Source organism: Neoarius graeffei, chromosome 10 (genome assembly GCF_027579695.1).
Source record: "Neoarius graeffei isolate fNeoGra1 chromosome 10, fNeoGra1.pri, whole genome shotgun sequence".
NCBI classification, from domain to species: Eukaryota; Metazoa; Chordata; class Actinopteri; order Siluriformes; family Ariidae; genus Neoarius; species Neoarius graeffei.
The window spans coordinates 12,560,839-12,581,019 of NC_083578.1; the positions used below are offsets into that span (position 1 = coordinate 12,560,839).

General features: G+C 44.0%; 1 protein-coding gene across 6 annotated transcripts in view; it reads left to right on the top strand.

The window, feature by feature from the left end:
* Positions 1-20,181, top strand: part of LOC132892850 (AP2-associated protein kinase 1-like) — a 109,252-nt gene that overhangs the window by 54,041 nt on the left and 35,030 nt on the right. For 4 of the 6 annotated variants that reach the window (XR_009655484.1, XM_060931303.1, XM_060931304.1 and 1 more), the window contains exons 3-13: positions 68-176; positions 327-469; positions 5,279-5,400; positions 5,514-5,595; positions 7,784-7,916; positions 9,319-9,422; positions 11,821-11,900; positions 12,015-12,172; positions 18,197-18,369; positions 18,966-19,373; positions 19,961-20,154. Coding sequence is in view for 5 of the 6 variants with exons in the window: in XM_060931303.1 (XP_060787286.1) it covers positions 68-176; positions 327-469; positions 5,279-5,400; positions 5,514-5,595; positions 7,784-7,916; positions 9,319-9,422; positions 11,821-11,900; positions 12,015-12,172; positions 18,197-18,369; positions 18,966-19,373; positions 19,961-20,154 (1,706 nt within the window). In the remaining variant the exon portion in view is untranslated. The remainder of the gene's footprint in view (positions 1-67; positions 177-326; positions 470-5,278; positions 5,401-5,513; positions 5,596-7,783; positions 7,917-9,318; positions 9,423-11,820; positions 11,901-12,014; positions 12,173-18,196; positions 18,370-18,965; positions 19,374-19,960; positions 20,155-20,181) is intronic. The other 2 variants (XM_060931305.1, XM_060931306.1) reach the window with 2 other exon arrangements.

Here is a 20,181-nt window from a genome sequence, read left to right on the forward strand (position 1 = left end):
CATGAGCCGACAGCTGTTAGAGCTCATCATAGTTATTGCCTGTCTGTGTTTGTGTGCTTGTTTACAGAGGGATCTGGTGGGAAACAAAAATATAGTCGGCTACCTGGACTCCAGTATCACCGCCGTGGGGTCAGGAGACGTCTGGGAAGTTCTGATATTAATGGATTTCTGTAGAGGTCAGTACTTGGCGCTTATGTTTTCTGTCTTTCTCTCCGACAGTCCGGATTTTCCACATTTCTTACTTTTTTTTTTTTTTTTTAATCTTTCTAATGTAGTCATCAATCATGGATTCCTGTGTGTGTGTGTGTGTGTGTGTGTGTGTGCAGGTGGTCAGGTGGTGAATCTGATGAACCAGCGTCTGCAGACAGGCTTTAGCGAGTCAGAAGTCCTGCAGATCTTCTGCGACACCTGCGAGGCCGTCGCACGACTACACCAACGCAAAAGTCCCATCGTCCACCGGGATCTCAAAGTATGAGCCGCGACTCCGCCTCCTTCCTCAAACCATCTGCTCTTTTCTCTGTGTACTGCACGTGTAGTGCACGTGAAAATTACCACATGCAGTCATTTTGCGCTGAGAAAATAACCGAAGCCGTGTTGAGGCTGTTCATGGTTATGATGGAAGCCTAAGGGCAAGTGTTGTGGCGTCGTCAAACGTTTCAGTGTTTCTCAAACTTTTTCAGACCAAGAACCACTTTTTATCCGTTAAAAATAAATAAAATCTGTGGACCACCTAACCCTCTAAATATCCCCAACAACAAAAAAAAAAATACTTCAACAGTATGTTACGGAAGCCGCGAGAGGCCCTTCATATAATCTTTTTTTATTCACCTTGTTATCCTGAGATAACGACATAATTAATTCAGGATCTCGAGAAAACAACACAACTAATTCGAGATCTCAAGAAAACAAAACAATTATTCCATGATCTCAGCTGGATCACTGTATCTCCGTCGGTAGAGACGAAGCCGGGCCAGTCTTCTGCGGAGGTGCCGCGGACTAATTTTGAAATGATCCCTTATTAAAAGACTTAATGCAATCTCTCCCTGTGTCAACCCCTGATCAAAATATTGCCTTATTAGGTGATCGATTATTCCAGACATTCTAATGACCAAAGTTGCGTCTATACAGAATGAGAAATAGCCCCAAAGTCAGCATATCACAAGTCTCTCGGCGTTCCTGAATGAACCATTTCTCAGCTGTTTACTCGAGATCATGAAATAATTTTGTTTTCTCGAGATCATGGAATAATTGTTTTGTTTTCTCGAGATCTCGAAATAACGGCTTTGTTTTCTCGAGATCTCGAATTAGTTGTGTTGTTTTCTCGAGATCCTGAATTAATTATGTCGTTATCTCGGAATAACAAGGTGAATAAAAAAAAGGATTATATGAAGGGCCTCTCTCGGCTTTCGTAGTATATTACAAATTACACACTAATGAAATGACAGTGTTACAAACAGTACAGCCAACTCACTCATTGTTGTCGTCCTCTTAAAGGAACAGTCCACCGTACTTCCATAATGAAATATGTTCTTCTCTGAATTGAGACGAGCTGCTCCGTACCTCTCCGAGCTTTGCGCGACCTCCCAGTCAGTCAGACGCAGTCAGACGCGCTGTCACTCCTGTTAGCAATGTAGCTAGGCTCAGCATGGCCAATGGTATTTTTTGGGGCTGTAGTCAGATGCGACCAAACTCTTCCGCGTTTTTCCTGTTTACATAGGTTTATATGAGCAGTGATATGAAACAAGTTCAGTTACACAAATTGAAACGTGGCGATTTTCTATGCTATGGAAAGTCCGCACTATAATGACAGGCGTACTAACACCTTCTGCGCGCTTCGGCAGCGCATTGATATCTGAGCTCCGTATCAATGCGCTGCCGAAGCGCGCAGAAGGTGTTAGTACGCCTGTCATTATAGTGCGGACTTTCCATAGCATAGAAAATCGCTACGTTTCAATTTGTGTAAATGAACTTGTTTCATATCACTGGTCATATAAACCTATGTAAACAGGAAAAACGCGGAAGAGTTTGGTCGCATCTGACTACAGCCCCAAAAACTACCATTGGCCATGCTGAGCCTAGCTACATTGCTAACAGGAGTGACAGCGCGTCTGACTGACTGAGAGGTCGCGCAAAGCTCGGAGAGGTACGGAGCAGCTCGTCTCAATTCAGATAAGAGCATATTTCATTATGGAAGTACGGTGGACTGTTCCTTTAATGGGAAGAATGGTGCTGTTTATTCTGATGCATCACTGAAGCAATGTCTGGCTCCAAACTGGACAGTTTTAATCTTGTACTGGGGGCCACGTTGATCTGGTTGCGTTGCTTTGTTTTCTCAAACAGTCAGTGTCTTTGCACTTTGTCCTTGCTCGTGTCGGATGTTTCTTGTGCTTTTCTTTTGACCGACCCGGTCTTCAGCCACCGATCCGTCATCTTTGACAATTTGATGCGAAGTCTAATTTGGTTACTCGTAGTTTCTCGATGTTCAGAGGTGATGTTGATACGAAAGTGTAACCTACGCTGACGTAGCTATAGGCAGTGTCGCAAAACTGTTGGCTTGGTTAACGTCCGACAAATTCAAATAATCGGCTACTATTCAAGCTTCCATCGGACTTTTATTCAATATAGAAAACAACTCCTCTGTGCTACTCATACCTTTTGCTTTTGGAGTCACACAGGCGATTCGAGAAACACTGATAAAACGTGATATTTTACGACAACTCGCGGACGGACCACGTTCTGTGAAACGTGCTTTCATGAAAGTTCGTAAAAAGTAAACAGAACGGTGTTGGATAAAACTTCGATGAGAACGGTTGTCGTTTTAAATGATAAATTACATTACATTTTTATGTTTATTGATGTCCATCAGCTCAACTGCCGTTAGACTTTCATGATGAGGTGAGGTTTGTATTCAGCTGCTTTTCTGGTCTTTTCTCAGTCCAAAGAAAAGCCTCGACGTTCTGGAGATTAAATTGAAAAACACACTGGAGTTTTTCCTTAAACCATTACAGTCAGCTTATTGGAGCGAACATCTCCTCCTTAAATCAGTTTCCCAAAAGTAGTAGATCAAGAGCTACCAGTGTAGGACCATGCCGTCACACCCATGCCTCTTGCCTCAGAGTCGTTAAACAGGATTAAACACTTTGAGAGTCGTGACACCATGTGACACGTTTCGAGTCCAGATGTTTTGAGCTGATTGCTGTATTTGCACAACAGCCTCTGGCATCCAAAATGCACCGCACCCTTGCACAAGTGGATCGATAACCTGCTGAAATTATGTGCACAAAGTCGGCACGCTAGCACTGTAAAGAACATGCGAATGTTTTTGCACCTGATGAGTACAGGTTAAGACCTCGATGCTTTGTTAATGCTATTTTCCATGAAAGAACAAATGGAGGAAAAATAACATGCAAAAAAACATTCTTTGATGTGATGAGATTTAAAAAAAAACTCTGAACTTTTTTGTCCTACGTTCGGTAAAAACCTGCACTGCTCATCATCCTGATTTATAATTATCATGATCGTCATAGGTGGCGGTGGCATGATATTGTGCAGATGCTTTTTTTTTTTTTTTCCACTGGGGACTGAGAAAGTGTTCAGGGTTGAGGGTGTCCTAGAAGTAAACCTGTTCTAGTCTACACGAGACTTGAGAATGGGGTGGAGTTTCGAGACACAACCCTAAGTGTAGCACCACAGGGAAAACTGTAGTGGTTCGAATCCAGGCCTAATGTGAAGGTTGGAGTTGTATGTTAAGTGATTTAAACAGCGCCAAATTGGTGGCTTTGAATTAGTCTTGAGCTCTATTGCAAATTTTTAAAACATATCTTAGGAAGGGGCGGCACGGTGGTGTAGTGGTTAGCGCTGTCGCCTCACAGCAAGAAGGTCCGGGTTCGAGCCCTGTGGCCGGCGAGGGCCTTTCTGTGCGGAGTTTGCATGTTCTCCCCGTGTCCACGTGGGTTTCCTCCGGGTGCTCCGGTTTCCCCCACAGTCCAAAGACATGCAGGTTAGGTTAACTGGTGACTCTAAGGCTACATCCACACGACAACGGCAACGAGATGTTATTAAAAAAAATATCGCGTCCACATGGGCAACGGATCAGTAAAATATCAGGTCCATATGGCAACGCTTGCTGAAAATGATGCAATACGCATGCCACACCACTAGGGGCGCTGTAAGACGGTCCCTTCGGAGACATCAGAACAATAGAAATAGTAAGGACGCATGCGCATAAACTATTATGCGCGAGACTTCATATTAGCCACAAAGTCAGAAAAATCTGTTCGTAAAATTACATTATAATGACCAAATACAATGAAAAGTATTTTTCCAGTCTCACCTGTGAAAGGTAATCCCATGTGATCTCGTTTGGACGGCAAACCTGTTGGTACAGTTAAACGCAGCACATGAATGAGACATCTTTATTCTCCGCTTTGACCCATCCAATATGGCGGCGAGGATGACGTATGATTCTACGCGGAAGGCGGCGTCTTTAATGGTCCAGAATAAATTGAATGCTACACGTTGATGGATTAATTTGTTCTTCTACGCCCTTTTTGAGGAATATATTGTAGGACTTAAACCAACATCTGAAGAGGTGAGATCGCTCCTTTTTTTTCCCTATTTTTGCTGGCGGGATTGACTCTCTCTCTCTCACTTTGCACCATTACACAATAAATATTCACAGTGAAAATATTTTGTAAGCGCGTTTCATGAACCAAGTTATAGGATTTGTTGACAACTCGCATCGAGTTCGTTACACTTCTACCCGGCGTGAAGCACATGTGGTTGTGACGTCATCGTAAACAAATCCGTTCTACTCATCCAGACGACTTCGCAACGGCGCCGTTGCCAGATCTTTCCACTCTGGAACCCGTTCTCAAAAGATTTCGTTTTGGGGCACCCAAAACGCCGGTGCCGTGTGGACGCCAGGCCGAAACGATAAACAATTTTATCAGATTCACCTGAATCCGTTGCCGTGTGGACAGGGCCTAAATTGAGCGTAGGTGTGAATGTGAGTGTGAATGGTTGTCTGTGTCTATGTGTCAGCCCTGTGATGACCTGGCGACTTGTTTAGGGTGTACCCCGCCTTTTGCCCGTAGTCAGCTGGGATAGGCTCCAGCTTGCCTGCGACCCTGTAGAAGGATAAAGCGGCTAGAGATGATGAGATGAGATCTTAGGAAGGTTGCATGCGCTTTTTTTTTTCTCCTTCCTTTTTTTCTTTTCTTCCCCCTTTAAAGCTGTCGTGTGTCTCTCTCTCTCTCTCTCTCTCTCTGTGTCTCAGGTGGAGAATATTTTGCTGCACGACCGTGGTCATTACGTCCTGTGTGACTTCGGCAGCGCCACCATCAGGTTCCAGGACCCTCAGGCCGAGGGGGCGGCCGCTGTAGAGGAGGAAATTAAAAAGTGTGTTTTTATCCATATCTCACTTGTTTGTTGAGCTGTCTGCTGTCTCTCAGGTGATGTATGATGTGATGTCGTGTGTGTGTGTGTGTGTGTGTGTGTGTGTTGATCTGCAGGTACACCACACTGTCCTACAGAGCCCCAGAGATGGTCAATCTGTACAGTGGGAAAGTCATTAGCACTAAAGCTGATATCTGGGTGAGAACTGTGTAGTGTGTTGTGTGTTTTTTTTTTTTTTTTTTTTTCCAACAGCTTTACTGCCTTGGTGTCATTTTGGCGTGTGTGCGCGCGTGTACCACCCATGTGCAATGAAGCGGTGCTACAGGTGCTCTAGCCCCTGCCCCTTTTCTGTTTGCTGTCCAAAGTGCCCTTTTCATAGGGACTTTTTTTTTTTTTTTTTATTTGTAAAAGATAAGTTAGCTCCAACATCAATATTCTCTACAATTTGACAATAATATATGAAATTATAGATTTATAAAATAACGTTTTTCTATGTAAATGCGGGCATCAATCCGTGACGTCATGCATTCAGTGAACCTCCGTGCAGAAAGCGCATGCAGGCGGTTGACGGTGAGAGACAGTGCGAGGAACGGCATGGTAAGGTCACACTGAAAGTCTCCTTTCATTTCTTATCTGGACATGCAATATTGTGCAGCTTAGAACACTACAGTAAATGCGTAGGGTTGTTTATCATTTAATGAAGCCGCCTAGGCTATATTTAAACCGTTTGCTCCGTCCATTTCATTAACGTGGCAGATTCGGAAACTTTAGTTTGAACGACGGCGTTAATAACGTATTCTAGCAGCTTCGAAAACTTAAGGCTGAATGACGACGTCCTCAACATATTCTATCAAGACTATTATGTTATAGTAGCTTAGGTTAGTTGAGTTAAAACACAGGGAAACGTTTTCTAAATAAGTGAAAGCCTGCATTATGCAAAGATGCCAAGGAAAGAGAGGATAAAGAAGCAGAAAGAGAAGGAGCTGCGGGAGGCAGCAAAAGGCAGTGGATCTCTGTCCAGAAAACTACAGGTCAGACTAATCTTCACTTAGTGAAGATATCCATATTGAATACAGCGTTGTCAGACATTTTCAAGAACGTGGCAAACCGAAGACTGCTGCTTTGAAGAATACTGCAGCATTTAGATCAGAGGTGGGCAAACTACGGCCCGCGGGCCACATCCGGCCCGTTGGCGTTTTTAATCCGGCCCGCGGAAGACAATCATATGAACGCGATTGAGCAGATCTATAAACTATAAGCTTCAGTGTTATCACGTAGACAGGTGTTCTAGAGATCCGTCTTTCCAGTCAGTCAATCTCGGTTCACGCGAGATTACATTTGCAGAGTGGTGCAGCGCGTGCCATGGAAGTCATTCTGGCGCCCGTGCCACTGGTGATCTCGAGAACACAGGATAAAACTTTTTACAATGAGTGGTCCTAAAAAAAGAAAAGTGGACAGTGAGTGCAGGGTGTTCAATAAAGAATGGACGACTAAATATTTTTTTGCTGAAGTCCGATCAAAGGCTGTATTCCTTATTTGCAAAGAAACCGTTGCAGTTTTAAAGGAATATAACATCAAACGGCACTTTTCCTCCAAGCATGCTAATTATGCTGACAACCAGTCAGCGCAAGCACGGATGAATACAGCTTAGCGGTTGCTGAGTGAGTGTGAGTATTAACGCTTTCTCTTTTTAAAACTATGTTGGAGCTGTAATAAGATGGTAGTCACATGTTTACAGACATAATAATGTAAAAAGTATAACTCTTAGTAATTTTGGTTGTCGTGGGTGGCTGCTGTAGTGCTGGTGTTTGTTTTTGTGTGTATATATTTTTTTTATGTGCCAATCTATTGAACTGCAAGCATTTTTCTGCTCTGCCTTTGTTGACTGAGAACTAAAATAAATGTCAATCTGATCTGCATTTGGGTCTCTGTCAGTGAAGGCCTTACAATAACACTAAAGCTTTTCCGGTTTATGTTCGATATGTATGAATTTGGTGTTGGCCCGGCCCGCCTGGCAAATTTCAAAAGTCAATGTGGCCCCTGAGCCAAAAAGTTTGCCCACCCCTGATTTAGATGGATCACGCACACACAGAATGTTCGGTTGCAATTGAAATTTAGTTTTGAATAAAGTTAACTTGTGTGAAAAATTTGTTCCAAGTGCCCTTTTTTGAATGTTGAGCCCCTGCCCCTCCAAAGGTCTTTGCACGGCCCTGGCGTGTACATATACGCACAGGTGTGCTGGCTCATATTTAATTGTACTCCCTGCATTAATGCTAAAATTGATATCAGATGTTTGTGCTTGTTTGTTTTTCTCATAATTGCTGAGGAGGAAGACTGGCTGATTGTGTGTGTGTGTGTGTGTGTGTGTGTGTGGGGCTCTCCACAGGCTCTGGGCTGCTTGCTGTATAAGCTGTGTTTTTTCACGTTGCCGTTCGGAGAGAGTCAGGTGGCCATCTGTGATGGCAGCTTCACCATCCCAGACAACTCGCGCTACTCGCATGACGTGCACTGCCTCATCCGTGAGTCACACGTTTCACCATCAGTCTGCTCGCCAGTGCAGTATGAACCAGACTCGGTCACATGGTCCTGGTTGCAGATGATACTTGTCTGTCTCTATCCATCTGTGCCGATTTCATGTCCGTCTGTCCATCTCCTATTCTCCTCTCTCTGTCTCACCGTCTGTCTGTCTATATAGCAGTCTGTCTGTCCATCTCGTATAGCAGTCTGTCCGTCAATCTCGTATCCTCCTCTTTTGGCCCTTTTCCACTACCCTTTTTCAGCTCACTTCAGCCCGACACGGCTCGTGTTTCGACTACGAAAAAACAGCACGACTCGGCTCGCTTCAGCCCTGCTTAGCCCCTAAAACTCGCACCGTTTTGGAGTGGGGCTGAAGCGAGCCAAAGCGAGCCGAGTGAGGCTGGGGGCGTGAGCAGACACTCCCCTGTGCACTGATTGGTGAGGAGGAGTGTCCTCACATGCCCACACACGCCCCGCGAGCACGCTGGGATCTGTAAACACCGCAAACCCGGAAGAAGAAGAATTACAAATTACGAGAATTTCTGAAGCCTTATGCGCCTCGCCTCATCTATACGCTCTTGCCAGTATCTGTCCGCGTTGTCGGTGACAACAAGCCACAGCACCAAGACCAGCAACACTAACGACTCCATGTCCTCCATGTTTATTGTTTACTATCCGGGTCGTGAGACTACCGCTTAAAAGCTCACTGATGTCACTGTTTGCGCTGCTTAACGACATCACGTGACGTCCACCCACTTTCGCTAACTCCACCCAATGTGTCCACCCACTTCCAGCCAGCACGGTTCAGCGCGGTTGTAGTCGAAATGCAACTCCAACAGCCCCGCTCAGCTCGACTCAGCACGGCACGGCTCAGCCGCGTTTGTAGTGGAAAAGCGGCATTTGTCTCTCACCATTTGTCTGTCTGTCTCATCTTCCTCTCTCTCTCTTACCGTCTGTCTCTCTAGCAATCCTGTCTGTCCATCTCGTATCCTCCTGTTTGTCTCGTGTCCATCTCCTGTCTTCCTGTCTGTCTGTCTAGCAGTCTGTCCATCCATCCCGTATCCTCGTCTGTCTATTGAGCAATGCCCGTCTGATGTCTGTCTGTCATTCTCTGTCCATCTGGCTGTCTATTTCATGTCTCTCTAGCTGTTTGTCTATCTATTAATCTGTCATGCCTGTCTGTCTCTCTCAGCTCTGTCTGTGCATCCATGTGTCTACGCCTGTTTTAATGTCTGTCCATCTGTCACAGGTCCGTCAGGCTCATGGTTTTTTCTGTCCGTCTTGTGTCTATCCATTGGTCTGTGTCTGTATGTCTGTCTTTAGTGTAACTCATGCTCGTATCAGTCCGTTTCCTGTTCCTTTGTTCTTTTCTTTCATGCATTAACGTCTCCGATCTCTCTCCAGGTTACATGCTGGAGCCAGACCCTGACGTCAGGCCTGATATCTACCAGGTGTCTCATTTCGCCTTCAAGCTTGCACACAAAGACTCTCCAGTACAGAACGTCCATGTGAGCTGAAGGGTTATTTATTTATTTATTTATTTAGGTGTGATGGCTTGGTCATGAGCCTTAAGTACTCGTTGGGTACGTTAGTGTCATAGCTCGAGTGGAGAATGAAAGAAAAATATACTGTCTTGGTTAATATTATGTAAAATTTATTTATTTATTTATTTATTTTTTTTTTTTGGGGGGAGGTCCATTTTCCAATTTTAGTAGTTTGCTGACGAAGCGTATCACGACTGCAGCAATGTGAAGACTGCTTAGTGCCACGTCTTTATTATTCTGAACCCCCTGAAGGGTGTGATCACAGAGTCGTCGCTCTTTTCTCGTCAACGCCTGTGTTGTGCTGCTAAACTCGAAAACCATTTCCTGTTAGATTTATTCCACACGCATCATCTGCGCTTTGCCTCTGAGGAAGTAGGTTTCCGTCGCCAGCTGCCACTTGGCTGCGTTCCACTGGCCTGCTGTTGTGTTGAAGGTATAATGGATGTATTGAGTCGGCACATTAGGGATGGCAAGGCTGCAGAGTGGCATTGACTGCAGCATACAGTGGAGAGTGCTGCAGTCAGAAAAACACAACGGAGCAGCTACTGTTGGGCTTCATGACCTCTGACCCTGTGGTTTTTCTTACACCGGGTTTTGTCAGAACGTGCATGGGGTTTGTAAATGGGCACAGTATGATATATTTTTTGTGCTTGATCTCAGTCTTAAGGTTAATCAGATGAATTAAAGCGCTGATTGACAAACGCTGGACTCCAGGTCCCGGAATGAGATGCAGCTATAGAGATCTTGCAGTCACGTGATTGGAATGTAAACAGCCGCCATCTTGTCAGTAAAAAACACAGCTGAATACTGCTTCACTCGTGTACAAAATGGATCAATTTCAACCGACGGACTACACGGCTCATTTTTCTAATGAACAGATAATTAGATATATGTCTAAAATAAACGACCTACAGATTAGTGACCCTTATGGCTTACCGGACGGACTTTTCACGACCGTGTCAGTGGATGTTGAACTGCCAGAGGTGGAATACCCGGACGTGTATAATTACCTCATCAACTTTCCCTCGCTGTTCAGTGGTGAAGCACTGCGTGCTTATAAATCTCTGGACAGTTATCTTTACAGAAATTCAGGATTTGTCAGCCGCCCTCAGATGTGGCATCTTGTAAACAAGAAAATAACAATCCTCATTGGACGGGTAAGTCACTTAAGTATCGAGTATAGCACTGAGCAGCCGATTATAGAATAGAATAAGGTAATTCCAGCTGTAATTCCAAATCGTCCGTCTTGTTTACCATGGATCTGGCGTTGGAGAGGTAGAGGCTTAGCATTGGAGATTTGAGTGGCTGTTTTCTGAGCTTAGTCAACAGGCCGGCTCTGCCTGCAGCCTCGCTTTTGCTTCCTCTCCCGGCGCCGCCTCCTTCGCCTGCCAGACCCGATGACAATCCACAGAGACCCCACTGGTCTCACTATCTCGTCCGGAATGTTGTGCATGCGATGGAAATCGCTACAAACCGTCATTTTCTGCTGGAAACCAATGTCCAGTAAGTCCATACGGTTGTAGTGGATATTGAAGTCCGGTACAGACGAACAACATGCAAAAATACACACAAGAAACATAAAAAACGTGCACAGGTAGGGAGAGCTTGTAGCCACAGCCGTTGTAGTAGAATTGTATATAGTAGGGTTTTCCAGAAGAAAAGGTAGAAGTAGAAGCAGAAGTAGAACCAGAAGTAGAAGTAGAAGGCAGAAATATGGCGTTTGACCAACAAGATGGCGTCTGTTACAATCTGGATCGGCTGTGACGTCACATGCAAGATCTCTATACAACACTGTCGCGCTCGGCGAGTTGGTGATCTACGAGATAAGTGTTCTCAGCACTATTCGAGTTGGAGCTTTTGAAGCTGATCCATGCCGAGTTTCCCAAAAGCATCGTAGCATAAAGATCATCATTAAATGGTAGAGCAAGCATCACAATGAACACTCTCTCTCCTAGTTAAGATGCTCTTAGCGTTAAGAGGCTTTTAGGAAACCCACCCCTGTTTGAACAGAGCGTGCAAATGAGGAAGTGAAGGAGCTGGACAGAGTACAACACTAAAGTGCCGCTGCATCATTCTTCAGGCAGAGCTGAAGCGTGGACTAAGTGTCACTATACATCAAGCAGCATTGTGGGTAATACCGGATACTGTTAGATAAACGTACAGCGTTGTAGATGAAGTCATTTTAAACAAAAGACACATTTAATACTTCTAAAATGAATCGTGGACTCGCCTGAAGGTCACCTTTGGGTTTGACTGAATTCATAAATTCAAATTTGCATTTCAGAATTCAAACATCAAGCAAAACTTCACACCAATTCTGTCATTTATTTATTTATTTATTTATTTGAATGAATCGATCCAGAATTCTCAGATTCCTACGAAGCTTCCTGAGCCAATCAGAGCGAGCGAAGCAGTTGCTAAGAAGAGTCAGACTAAAGCCAGGTGAGAGCGAGCACTTCCATATAACTATACATCTATACTGAGACGTTTGTGCCATGAGAATGTACAATACAAGATATTTTCTGATTTTATTTATTTATTTTTTTGTTGTTTTAGACTTACCGATCCAGTCCCGACCATGGAAACCTCCATAGCGCCACGGCAACGGCCCAAAGCGGGCCAAGCTCAGCCGGTCGCAGGCATGCTGCCCATACAGCCTGCCCTCACACCCCGGAAGAGAGCCAATGCCCCAGCGGGACCTGCGCAACCCATCAGTAAGTGAAACTGCTGAGCTTTACACAGATTTTGTAAAAATACACATGGGGTCAAGTTACGAAGACAAAAGACATTTTTGTGTGCGCGTGCGCACCAATTTAAACACGAAGGGATTTTGTTCTTAAACAGGATGGTTCGTTTCAGCTGAGGGTATAACGAGCTAGAATGGAATAAAATCCAGCTGGCAAAAAGGCTGGTTCACTTAATAGATCAAATAGTTAGAAACCAATTTAGTCGAATGATTACACCACCATCTGGCACAAAAATACACTGAAATAGTCTTGGAGAAGGGTGAAGCAGATTGCAGCAGTAGAGATTACACTACTCCAAAGCCCTTAGTGTATGTAATGCTTTAAAATGAATATATATCCTTAGTAACGACAAATTAATGAATAAAGCAGTGAGGGGAAAATAATAATAGCCATTTTATTTTATCAAGCACAAAACTATCGTTAAACGCGGCTTCCAGATCCCGGACAAAGGCAGCCTTGCCTCAGGGCTAATCTCGCATGACGTCACGCGTGGAACCCCGGCTATCTGGGTCATTTTGGTTCATCTGACTCCGTACTTGTTTACTCGCTGAAATTGGATATTGTTGTAGGAATCTTAGAAAACATATCTGTGAAGATACTCGGTCATCCAGGTACATAGTAATCTGTGGTTGGTAGAAGAGAGCAACTGGACTTGCTTGAAAAATCTCATGGATCATCATAGAATCAGAATGCTGATGGCTGCATTGTAGGTGGCTGATAAAAGATGTCTTAGACACCCACCTCTGTTCAGTGATGGTCGTTCCAGGTTGACAAAAATGAACGATCCTTTGTCAACCTGGAACGACCATCACTGAACAGAGGTGGGTGTCTAAGACATCTTTTATCAGCCACCTACAATGCAGCCATCAGCATTCTGATTCGGATTCTACAACCCCGATTCCAAAAAAGTTGGGACAAAGTACAAATTGTAAATAAAAACGGAATGCAATAATTTACAAATCTCAAAAACTGATATTGTATTCACAATAGAACATAGACAACATATCAAATGTCGAAAGTGAGACATTTTGAAATTTCATGCCAAATATTGGCTCATTTGAAATTTCATGACAGCAACACATCTCAAAAAAGTTGGGACAGGGGCAATAAGAGGCTGGAAAAGTTAAAGGTACAAAAAAGGAACAGCTGGAGGACCAAATTGCAACTCATTAGGTCAACTGGCAATAGGTCATTAACATGACTGGGTATAAAAAGAGCATCTTGGAGTGGCAGCGGCTCTCAGAAGTAAAGATGGGAAGAGGATCACCAATCCCCCTAATTCTGCGCCGACAAATAGTGGAGCAATATCAGAAAGGAGTTTGACAGTGTAAAATTGCAAAGAGTTTGAACATATCATCTACAGTGCATAATATCATCAAAAGATTCAGAGAATCTGGAAGAATCTCTGTGCGTAAGGGTCAAGGCCGGAAAACCATACCGGGTGCCCGTGATCTTCGGGCCCTTAGACGGCACTGCATCACATACAGGCATGCTTCTGTATTGGAAATCACAAAATGGGCTCAGGAATATTTCCAGAGAACATTATCTGTGAACACAATTCACCATGCCGTCCGCCGTTGCCAGCTAAAACTCTATAGTTCAAAGAAGAAGCCGTATCTAAACATGATCCAGAAGCGCAGACGTCTTCTCTGGGCCAAGGCTCATTTAAAATGGACTGTGGCAAAGTGGAAAACTGTTCTGTGGTCAGACGAATCAAAATTTGAAGTTCTTTATGGAAATCAGGGACGCCGTGTCATTCAGACTAAAGAGGAGAAGGACGACCCAAGTTATCAGCGCTCAGTTCAGAAGCCTGCATCTCTGATGGTATGGGGTTGCATTAGTGCGTGTGGCATGGGCAGCTTACACATCTGGAAAGACACCATCAATGCTGAAAGGTATATCCAGGTTCTAGAGCAACATATGCTCCCATCCAGACGACGTCTCTTTCAGGGAAGACCTTGCATTTTCCAACATGACAATGCCAAACCACATACTGCATCAATTACAGCATCATGGCTGCGTAGAAGAAGGGTCCGGGTACTGAACTGGCCAGCCTGCAGTCCAGATCTTTCACCCATAGAAAACATTTGGCGCATCATAAAACGGAAGATACGACAAAAAAGACCTAAGACAGTCGAGCAACTAGAATCCTACATTAGACAAGAATGGGTTAACATTCCTATCCCTAAACTTGAGCAACTTGTCTCCTCAGTCCCCAGACGTTTACAGACTGTTGTAAAGAGAAAAGGGGATGTCTCACAGTGGTAAACATGGTCTTGTCCCAACTTTTTTGAGATGTGTTGTTGTCATGAAATTTAAAATCCCCTAATTTGTCTCTTTAAATGATGCATTTTCTCAGTTTAAACATTTGATATGTCATCTATGTTCTATTCTGAATAAAATATGGAATTTTGAAACTTCCACATCATTGCATTCCGTTTTTATTTACAATTTGTACTTTGTCCCAACTTTTTTGGAATTGGGGTTGTATGATGATCCATGAGAGGATAAATACTTGATACTCCCTATTAGTCAGACAGAACTGAGGATGCCTTTCAGATGAGAGGCGAAACGTCTTCAAGATTTTTCAAGCAAGTCCAGCTGCTCTCTTCTACCAACCACAAATCTTAGAAAAATAACTGTGAAAGCGCTGCGTTGTTTTTGGATGTTCAAATCCATACACAACAGGACATTCGGTTCACAAATTTCCAAGAAATGACAGAGAGTGAGGTTTGTGCAAACGATTCAGGCAGCTACTAATAATAAATCTAATTCATCAAGTGTTCACCTCCACCACCACCATAAAGACCACATGGGTCATTTCCGGTTGAGAGTACGTCGTGCGCGTTCTGGCTGCCGCTTCTCACCGGAGCTCTTATTTTATTTTTCTATTTTTTTTTTCTTTTCTGTGTGTTTGTGTAGTTTGGTGTTTGTTTGAGTGTTTTGTCCGCCGGTTGTGGTGTAGCTCCGGACCCAGTTTGGGGCGTCGGTTCCCTCCAGGCCTTGGTTCGCCGTGGGCGATGCCTGCGCTCCCAGCTGTGGACTGCAGCGAGCCTGTTGCTTAATTTACATCGTGGTTGTCCAGCGCTCTGTGCTTTAACGCTTGGCGTGATGTTCCGAGCGATGTTGCTCGGTGGCGTCGTGGCGGCTGTGCAGGCGGTTTGGGACACACCAGCGCTTTGCGTGGCGGAGCTTCTCTGCTCGCTGTGTGGATCCACGGCGTGGTGTTCGAGCGATGTTGCTGACGGCGTCACGGCGGCGGTGCTGGAGATGTGGGACTTGTTTTCGTGCGCCTTTTGGTGGGACTGTGGCTGCTACACCACGGGAATTACATCCTGACCCCTACTTGGTGGACACTTTACTTTTTATTTTTTATTATATTTTTATTTATTTATTTTTCTTTCCTTGTCTATAATTGTAAAGCGTCCTTGGGTTTTTTGAAAGGCGCTATATAAATTTTTTATTATTATTATGGGAATTATTGGAGCAAAAAAGAAACCTATTTATTGAATAAATGACATTTGATCTGACATTTGGACAGTTTGTAGATTCCCATATTATCTCCCGCTTCATGTTTTCTTTCAATAATTACACTAAGTGTACATTTTAAAGATTCTGTTATTGCATTTATTGAGGTACATGTAAATATTTTCCCTATATTTTGTAGCGGCCAGCTTAGAATAAAAATCCACAAACCACTCTGTTTCTCCAATTCTCTCTGGCTGGTGGTGCGCTATCGGCGGTGAGCGGGACTGTCGTGAACTGGCATCTGTTTCTTGTCTTGGGGGCTCGAAAAGAGAACCGTTTACACCTGAATATCCTTGATAATCATCTGCTCCTTTATCTGACATATAGGATAAGGATCCCGATCGCTATCAGAATTCTCTCCAAAACTTGATTCCATATCGAGACTGGTCTAACCACTGCTGCACACACGAACGAAATTGATACCTGGATCTTTGTTACACGTGTGATGTCACGCACCCCTTCAGGATCTTCCGGTTCAGTCTCAGCAGATTTCGTGAAAATCGGCTGAGTTTATTGATTTTCAATTCATTTTTGGCCTTTTGGATCAGCTATGGTTCGAAAACACATGGTCAGTCAACATAACGATTGTTGCTTTGTACAGAGAAAAAAAGTGTGGTTTAGGGACATTAAATTCACTTTAAAGAATGGCACCTTGCAGTGGACTTTGCAACTTTGACTGAATTGATCGACTCGAGTAATCGCAGTGGTTTAATCAATGTGTCTTTTTAAGCACTGGCTAATGAGGGCTTTTTAAATCCTTGGCTAATAATATTCTGCCTCTACTGAGCCTTAATAGCCAGAATCCTGCTGAGTTGCCATTTGACTTTGGTTTTAAAAAAAAAAAAAGCCAAGAGCTATTACAGCCCTTCTCCATCACACACTAATGATCACAGGCTGATCTGTTGGAATGTGTTTTCTGGGAATGTACGTATGAGTCAGACTGGGCTGAAGTGTGTTTGAGCTTTGATAAGAGTCCAGGGTCAGCAATCTGACAACGAGAACTAGACTCGAATTAGTGCTCAACACGTTCACATTTATTTAAAAAAAAAAAAAAAAGTCATCCAAATTTGTGAAACTAAAAGGTTTAATCTGTTTGAGAATCATCTCATCTCATTATCTGTAGCCGCTTTATCCTTCTACAGGGTCGCAGGCAAGCTGGAGCCTATCCCAGCTGACTACGGGCGAAAGGCGGGGTACACCCTGGACAAGTCGCCAGGTCATCACAGGGCTGACACATAGACACAGACAACCATTCACACTCACATTCACACCTACGGTCAATTTAGAGTCACCAGTTAACCTAACCTGCATGTCTTTGGACTGTGGGGGAAACCGGAGCACCCGGAGGAAACCCACGCGGACACGGGGAGAACATGCAAACTCCGCACAGAAAGGCCCTCGCCGGCCACGGGGCTCGAACCCGGACCTTCTTGCTGTGAGGCGACAGCGCTAACCACTACACCACCGTGCCGCCCCGTTTGAGAATCAAATAAAATTAAAAATAAACAGATGTAAAAATGTTTGCTATGGTGGTGTTTTTGTGAGATGTTTATTCAACATTAATGGAATGAGTCTCCAGTGTCAGTGCTGTGTACCAGTGCTCTTACTGGAAAATAATCAGCTTCAGAGTTATAACGTTCACATCCAATCTTTGATTGATTTGTTTTCCTGTTGCAGCATGCCCTGAATGAATTATTCTTTGCTTACTACAAATAAACTTGGATTGAACTCAAAATTGTTGGATCTTGTTCTTGGAGTCTTTTTTTTTTTTTTTAATTTGTGTGTGAGGAGTGAAGACAGTCATGTAAAAAAAAAAATTAGTGCAGATATGTATTATGCACAATAAAGCCAAAAGTATATGGACACCTGGCGATTTACGCCCATATGTGGTTCATCTCCAAGCTGTTACCCTAAAGATGGAACCACAGAATTGTATGGAATGTCTTTGTTTGCTGTAGCGTTACGATTTCCCTTCATTGGAACCAAGAGGCATAGACCGGTTCCAGCATGACAATGCTCCTGTGCACAAAGCGCACTCTCCATGTAGACATGATTTGCCAAGATGGAAGAACTTGAGTGTCCTGTACAGAGCCCTGACCTCAATCTCTCTGAACACCTTTGGGATGAACCGGAACGCCGACTGCACCCCCAGACCTCCTCACACATCTCTTCCTGACCTCGTTAATATTCTTGTGGCTGAATGAAGACAAATACCGACAGCCACGTTTCCAAAATCTCATGGAACACCTTCCTAGCAGAATGGAGGTTATGATAATGGCAAAAGGGGAATAAATCTGGAATGGCATGTTCAAAAACGCACGAGTGTAATTTTTCAGGTGTCCGCAAACTTTTGGCCATATAATGTGTCTTGTGTTGATGCTTGTCGTTTTTGTTCTATTTAGAATTCTGTTCTTGTATCGACGTTTTTCTTTTAAAAGATCATGAACGTATATTGCCTTACAGGTGTGAACATTGCCTCTCAGCCACAGAAGCCTCAGCTTCCTGTTCCTGTTGCTCAGCAGCAAGCAACACCTGCATCCCTGCAGGCCACGCCCACTCCTCCTCAAGCCACGCCCCAGCAAGGACAGCTTTTCGTACAGCCACAAGCTGCAGGTTTCTACCCTCCTCAGCAGCAGGTACAGATCATACCGGTCATTTTCTTTACACCGACTTTGCTGTAAAGTGTGTTTTTATTTATATCTGAACGTTGTACAGTTCTCTAATCTGATTGGCCAGAAGATGTTGATTTAATTTTTTATAGCAACAGCTCTGACGATAGTTCTGGCTACAAGGTAAATCACGGGTTTATATTAATGTGCTTGTTCCAAGATATTTCTTTTCTGTAGTAACCATTAATTCCCAGGGATTTCACATCATCTAAGGCTAATAATAATAATAATATAGATTAAAAATGCGTCATTTATCAAAAAAGTACGTGTAGTCATTGATATGGTGAAGTCTGTTGATGCGGAGTAATAGAAATAAAGCACTTCAGGTCGTACTGTTTTAGGAAAATCAACCTTGGGGTGGTAACAGTAACTCACTACCCTATTATTGGTTATTTTCCTACAGCAGCAGGCTCCCATGATGTTTTATTCCATACATAATAAATGGAAGTTTGCTCCCAGTTGAGGTTTGAGGTCCCCCCCCCCCCAATATCTGGTGACATCGTTTGTGTTTATCATTTGAGCCACTTAACCTTGTGTTTTTTGACCTGATTTACTGGTTTTAGCTGCCACCCCAAGTGCAGAATCATCTCTACCCACCACATCATCAGAACACCAACTCACCTGCACCATCTGCTACACCTTCACAGGCAAGAACTAAAGCCAAAGCCCCTCCTCCTCCACCCCTTCTGAATCCACAACACACTCCTCCACCAGCCCCAGTGCAGGCCAGAACCAAAGCAATGGCCCCTGCCCCTCCTGTGCAGTATGCCCAGACTGCACCCGGACACACAAAAATTAAAGCTATGGCTCCTCCTCCTCCTCCTCTTCCACCAATCCAGCAGCATCAACAGCCACAGCAGCCACCAGTGGCTAATCTTCTTGCTTCTAGCCCTCCGTCTTTTAAAGCTTCTCCTCCTCCTTCTACAGTCCTACAGGGGGCACCAGCTCCTGACACGAATTCTAAGGAGATGGTAATTCAAGAACTGCTGGAAGTGATCTTTTTCTGGGTTCAAGTTTCCTGAAAATTTCCCTGGAATATTCCACTTCTTGTGTGCCTGGTATCCTCAAGCCTTAAAATAGCATCATGGTTTGGGGTCTCCCTCAATTTTGCAAGTTCTGATGCTAACAAATTTTTGTATGCTAATAATGGACGCCTCAACGGTGTATTTAGGGACACAACTGAAGTGGAACAGTTCCTTCTAACATTTCATGGCTGTAGTTCCCCTTTACATACAAATATTTTAAAGCTTAAATAGACACTTGGTAATTAACAAGTTTAAAAGGTGAACTTTAACCATTTTTTACTCTGGGTTCTTTGTGTTTCTATCATCAGTGGTGTTAGTGGTTCTTTAGTCGGTTCTTTGTTCTGATTCATCTCTCTCTTGACCTTTTAAGCATAAACGAATCGTTTTGTGACTTCCTGAACTGATGTTCCGTCACTAACCAACGTCTTTCCTCTCCAGATTGAGTGGGTCTTTGTCATTGGGATTGCGTCTCAAGTAATTTTGTTCATGATGTCGAGATGCCTTTACTAAAAGGAAGTGTTTTCTCTGCTTAGCCGTTTGCAGGTGGGCGCTCGGGCCATAAAGTGGGCTCTCTGACTCCGCCCTCGTCTCCTAAGGTGGCCCCTCGTGGAGGTCACAGGCGCATTCTGAGTGACGTCACGCACAGCGCCATATTTGGAGTTCCTGTTAGCAAGTCCACTCAGCTACTGCAGGCAGCTGCTGCCGAAGCTGGTCTCAACAAGTCCAAGTGAGCATCCATCGATCAGTCAGGCAG